Source organism: Nestor notabilis, unplaced genomic scaffold, assembly GCF_000696875.1.
Source record: "Nestor notabilis isolate BGI_N333 unplaced genomic scaffold, ASM69687v1 scaffold183, whole genome shotgun sequence".
In the NCBI taxonomy this organism is placed as follows: Eukaryota; Metazoa; Chordata; class Aves; order Psittaciformes; family Psittacidae; genus Nestor; species Nestor notabilis.
In genome coordinates, this window is record NW_009923065.1 from 7,224 (window position 1) to 13,816 (window position 6,593).

General features: G+C 40.0%; 1 protein-coding gene across 1 annotated transcript in view; it reads left to right on the forward strand.

Moving 5' to 3' along the window:
* The first annotated feature begins 5,682 nt into the window (after positions 1–5,682).
* Positions 5,683–6,593, forward strand: part of LOC104403686 (cholesterol 7-alpha-monooxygenase) — a 6,903-nt gene continuing 5,992 nt past the window's right edge. The window contains exon 1 of the mRNA XM_010011920.1: positions 5,683–5,829. Within this exon, the coding sequence (XP_010010222.1) occupies positions 5,750–5,829 (80 nt within the window). The 5' untranslated portion in view covers positions 5,683–5,749. The remainder of the gene's footprint in view (positions 5,830–6,593) is intronic.

Below are 6,593 nucleotides of genomic sequence, written 5' to 3' on the forward strand. Positions count from 1 at the left end.
TAGAAAAAGGTCACTTAATTAAACCTTAATATTCTCAGTTGTTACTAGCAACCATAGGTTGAATAGTTCCCTTTCCTATAGTTTTAAGGAAACCTGTCATGCCAGAATGCAATGTATTATTTAAATATTCTCATTCAATGGAATGGATGGTATTTGCTAATGAGTTTATAATACTCGATATTACAGAAAAGATAGTGGCACTGTAAGCCCCAGGTTTTGACAGAAAGGTTTTGAAGTGACATTGCAAAAGAACAAAGAAAGTCTCAGAGAGAAAAGGAACTGATATGGCGTAAGCAAGCAAAGTTCATTATTTGATATATGAGCATATTCAGAGGATACTCTGAGATACAGATGTAAATATTAACTTGGTCATTAGAGGAAACATCTGTCCATACTATTATTTAAATGCTCAGGAGAAATTGTCCTAAAATAGGATGCAAATAAACCCTGTTCTCAAACCTGTCCAACTCTATAACCCACCAATGTTGATTATCCTAATGGTGATACAAGGCATTGTATATGCAAAGTGCTTCATAAAAAAAAAACCCGGATGGGGTCAAAGATATCACAAAGATACCAGATTACAGGAGAGTTGTATTTCTACCGTACTACATTCAAACAATCTACTGAAAAGCAAATAATAATTAAAACAAAAAAGGATTCTGAGCACACTATTTCCCTGGAGACAGATGACTCACAGATTCTGCAGAAGGCAGAGTACAAGGTAGATAAAATCTGCCCTTTGAACAATCATGACAGTTGCTAAAATAGAGCTGTAGAATTATACTGTAATAGCATGAATTTATTATAGATTGCACAGATCATTAAATAATTAAACTAGTCGGCATTATTCTCTACAACATCTATCTTTAATATTGTTTTACTTATTCTTTTAGATACTCTATTCTTCCTTAAGTATACAAGACTTCCACCTTTTCCAGTTACCCAAGAAAATCAGGAAACAGGTGAATCCAGGTAGGGATCTGTTAGATTTTGTTTTGGGATTACAGTGTCTGGGGAAGATACCACATTTCTGGCATGATCCCATGACAATAGCAGCTAGCTTATGTTCTTTCAACAAAGTTCTAAAGTGGTAGAGAAAATAAGATGGGATCAGAAGTGGCAGCAATCAAGAGGTGCTGTAATTCCATTCCTAGTAGTAATTTTTCCTCAAGGGGGAGCACAATAAAAACAGAATGCAATGGAGATGAGGCACAGGACTTAATGGCTTTTGTTCCATTAACCTCTCTCTGTGATGGCCAGTCTTGCCAAAGCACAGCTGGAAACCATGGTGAAGGCAGGCTGGGCAATGACATTCTGTTGTGGGAGGGCAGGTCTGGTCTTGCTGATGGACATAGCAGCCAGTGTTCTCTTCTCTGTGCTGGAAGCATCGCTGACGCTTTCCAGTTTCTAAATGCATGGGGGCTGCCTCAAGTGAACAGTGATGCTGGTCAAGGACCTTCAGTTTCTGGACTGTCCCCTCAGTACGGGATCCTGTGTGATGACAGCCATCATTCCTCCCTAAAAATAGCAGCTTCTCATGGCTGGAGAACAGTAAAACCCTGATTCTGTTGAAATCAACATTCACAGTGACCCCTGAAAAGTCAAGCTTTCAGCTTTGCCCTCAGGAACCTCAGTGGTCTTACCCAGCATATCAGCACAGAATAAAAGCAATCCATGGCCTTCAAAACATCCACACCCTGAACAAACCTAAGCCACCCTCCCCAAGAAACTAGGAGTATAGTAGCTTTCATAAAAGTACATAGTCCTTTTTATTTACATGTATGTAGATACAAAGAAAAATACATATGCATCTAAAATAAATACCATTTTTGTTTTATAGAAACAAGACACAAATACTGACTGGCACAGTTCCATGACTGTTGTAAACACACAAATGCCATTCAAAGAGGTTTACCAGTAGATGGTGGCATGTAGTTATTTATTAGCTGTTTTCTGGCTGCAAAAGTTTCTGAGCTACAAGCAGCTATGCTGTGCAATTTCTTATTTAAACTTTCATATTGCTCCACCTTTCTCAGGTATCTTTTGCATGTTTCATAGCTGCAGATATGATTCATAGCTACAATTATGTCCCCTGGCTGTGGCACATCAGTCTGCTCTGTTAACTGCAGGGCTGCCCCCAGACTGCCAAGCTGGGGGAGTTTTGTGTGGTTTCAGTGTTTTTCATCTGTTGATGAAATATATTGATATTAACAGAGTTCTTGGAACACATGCAAAAGAAAAAGGTCAATAATTTATTTGTAGGGTGTACTCCTTATTTACTTCCAGTGAACAAACAGGTTTTATAGTTAGCTGGGTGCAAATTTGTTATTTACTGCCAAATGTAATCAGAAGCCACTCCTAACTCCATCACACCCTTCTGTGCACCAGTGCTCCCAAATTATAAAGCCTGGAAAAAAACCTATTCACCTCAGCTTGGCCTATCTGTTATTGTCTGTTTAAATACTATGTATGGGTCATGACTACAGAAAGCCATATAGCTACAACACAGGAGATGGAAACTGGGGTTTGGAACGTTAGTGAGCTGCTTCTGTACAAAGCAAGCCAGAAAGCTTCTCCTAGGGTTCAGGAATCACTGTGGGTGTGAGCTGGACCTGTTTGCTTTATGGGAGTAGTATTGGCTCCATGGGGGCCACAACCAAAGATACTTCACCAGCTGGAGCAAAGGTGACAGATAAGAGGGCTCCTGGCAGCCTCTGCCCACAGCCAGTGGGTATAGCTGGGTGAAAATGTCTTGGTGCCCTTTTGGGAAAAGTGGTGCAATGAAACCAAGCATCAGTCTAGACACAAGTCCTGGCCCCGAAGACGCAATCAGAGCCATACCACTGCTGACCTTGCATCTGGTGCGGGCAGCCAGGCTGAGGTAGAAGCGGGTGCTAAACACATCATACTGGGTAAAATACCAGCACATCGCTGTGTCTGCACCCACGTCCTCCTGAGTTGCTCTTTTTGGACTAGTTCTAGTTCAGTACGCACTAGGGCTTATCCAAAAGGTCAGATGACAGTTGTTTAAAGGTTTTGTGTTTTCTAACTACCATCCAGTGCATTGCCAAGTTTCTGCACTTTCTTAAGGGATGAACACCCATATTCAAACCTTCAGTGACAAAGGCTTACACATTCAAAGATACGTGGTTCTTTATTTCTGCTGTGTGTCATTGGCCTGAGGTGAATCTCAAGCCCAAGTCATGTCAGTTCTTTGCACTAATATTATTCTTACCTTTTATGCCAGGATTCTGCTTCACAAAAGCCAGGACAAAATGAGTCATTGTGTTGTTTCTGACTGCATCCGTAACTCCTATGAGTTGTCCTTTTGGGCTGGGGCAAGAGAGTCAACCTCATACACAATGTGTTGCAGAAAATGTAATAGCTGTCAATAAGTGTGACAACATGGTGGCTTCAAGCCCTGGTGCACAGATTGGTGGCAACTTCCTCAGCTTTGGCAGCCTGAAATTGGACCCAGTATCCAGACAGATGTCATGTCTCTGAAACTGAAGAACACTGAAACACCATATCCAGAACATCAGGGCACTCTACTGGTGCTGCTAAAAATCAGGAAAGTCTAATGCCCATTTATATAAACAAAAGGAGATTCACACTTCTCACCTGCTGAATTTCAGGCAATATCTGTGGCAGACAATGCCTCTGCTTACATTTATCACAAGGACATAGGTCACAGGCTGCAGCCTACTCTGGTACTGGCTGGCTTTGGGGCTGTAGATTGGCCTATTTAAGAAACCAGATGGGAGATGATCTAGAAGTAGGAAGCACCTTAAACCATGCAAAAGCAACTCTGTTCACTCACAATAGTAATTTAGAAAGGGTACTGCCACATAAGGGCCTCTTAAATGGGAAAGAGGGGGCACATTTGATTTCCCTGAGAGAGCAATTATTTAAGGTAGATTGCCAAACAACTCCTGTTCTCTGCCTGTATCTGGTTACACTTTTAGTACTAGTATATATTCACAAATCAAAAAGACAAAGAAGGTGGGAAGCTTTAGAGAATTTACTCCTGTTGTGGCAGCAGGATACTGTTTATAAATGATGTTATCATCACACTGCAATACAACTACCCAAAACATGCCAGGAAAAGACAAGTGTGACTGGCATCTCTATCTGGTACAACACATGACAGCATGAGGAACCACAGGTTCCTGTTGCTGGTTCAGCATTATTCCTGTATATTGGACACAAAACTCACAGAAGCTTCCAACTTTCTTGTTTAATGTTGTTTGGACATAAAAAGACTGAGACCTACACATGCAATAAGAATTAGATGCAAACATCATAAAGGTATCATACCTGTTTAGGATGAGGAAGTGATAGCATGTAGTCAAAGATAACACCCCGAACTGAAATTCCCCATAATGAAAACAAGCAGGAAATTGCTTTTATAAGGCAATTCGATTATAACAAGCTAAATCTACCTGATGAAAAAGCAGCTTTCCTAGGAAAACAAACAAAACAGTTGTGCTTAAATGGAAATGGGATGAGGAACTGGATCTCGAGCCGACACACAAAAGGAGTTGGCATTTAGATCAAGTGAGGGCAAATCTCAGTGCTGTACACAGACTTTATTTGTTCAGTATAGGAACTTAAAAATTGCCTCAAATGTAATGGCATATGCACAGTTACCCTGTGCCTTTTTGCCTTCATTGGTTTGAAGCCAGGACAATATTGCCATCTGCCAGATTTGCAGCTCAGTGCCTTCAGTGTAGCGTTCAATTTGGACAGCAGTCAGGTCCAAATCTTTACCATTTTATCATGCAGCTTAGGGACACCAGCAAAAACTGATACAAAAGTGACTGTACAAAAGTGATCCTGAAAAAGTAACTAAAACCCTTGGAAACATATTAGGCCTTGAATGACTAATGAGGGATCACTGTATGCTGCCTGAGCTAGATGCAAGCCAGTGTTTGAACTATCACTAGTCAGAAACAGAGAGGGAAAAAGGTTTAATGGGAAAATAAAAGGTAAGCCAAGGACAAAGAAAATAAAAAAAACCCAACAAAACCCACCAACAAAACCAACCAACCAAGCCAAACCAAAAGAAATATGATTGTCTCATCCTGCTTTTTCTCTCTCTCACTACATTATAGTAAGCCCATTTTCCCCTTTCTACCAGCAAAATGCTAGATTGAGTAAGTCCATCTCCAAAATCACCCCTTTGCCCACAGCTTAACCCCTGCCATTCCCTCTTGCAGTGGCATTCCAGAGCCAGGGCAGTCAGTCCACAAGAAGAAGGGGATGAGGGGAGCAGCTGGCAGCTGAAGGACAACACGAATGCACCCTTTTAGCCCAATCTGGCTTCTCTGGACACCTGTCAGTAGACATTTCATGTATTGCTAAACTTGAACTATAAACTGCAGTTGGTAAATCTGCAGAACAGATCAAAACACACCTAACAGACCTTCAAATTATCAACTATTACAGCTGTTTGATTACTTTGGAACCGTTACTGATATGTGACATTAGCTCAAGGCTGTGTCTGCAACTATCTCCATCAACCCAGTGGAGCTCTCTGCAGAAAGATGTCAGAAGAGAGACGAAACAGGCTCTCTCCAGAAATGGTTAATCAATAGCTTGCTAGGTTGACTGAATGCCATTAGATACAGCAGTGCACCTACAGTATATAAGTCGTGACCTGTCTTCTGTATCATTCTCAGTCACCACTCCTGCCATATTGGTAGTTACCAGTTTTTCACTTGGAAGTTTTGGGGAATTACTAGAAATGTTCATAGCATCATGGATCTGGAGAGCAGTGCTAGTACTCTGCTGCGGGTTTTTGTTTCTTCTAGGGAGGAGGAGGAGGTAAGAAATCTCTGTAAATGCATCTCAGTGTAGCCAGCCCTTATTGCTGTCAGATATACTTTGCACATTTATTTGGTCTTCTGAGATATTTATGTTACAATAGGATTTTTGTGTATAGGCTTTTTAATAATAGTGAGGTAATGCCTAGACATAGCTGTAAATACAAATCTATGCATAAATGAGGTAATTAAAATATGAATATGCATGTCCTGATTTCCTAAAGTACTGGGCTATAGTTTTACCTGCACTGTAATCACAGATAATACCCACTTATATCTAATTATAGTGTAATACCTACTTACCAACATTTTCATATTATCAGTCTATCATATCAGTTTAATAAAGATCATATTTATGTACCTTACTATGTTGAATATATATTCCTTAAAAACCTTGATCCTGCTGGCACATTTACGTAAGAAGCAAGTGATTTGCTTGCCTATTGTCATTTTGTAGTTTTCAGTAGTCATTTTCTTGTTTTACTTTAAAAAGTTTAATAAAAGACAACAAAAATAGTTAAATGCAGATAATAAACAGTAAATATTTGGAATTTACTGGTAAAGCTAAAGTATTATATGGAAGTTATTTTAGCAGCCATGGTGTCCTTATGCAGGAAAGTCGTTTTCTGACTCAATTCAATAAAATATATCACTTGAGCATATGCTTCACTTTATACATATGCTTAACTTAAAGCTTGTGCTTAATGACACTTTGCCAGAACGACTAACTCTTATGCTTACTGAAGATCATGGCAAAATTCCCAC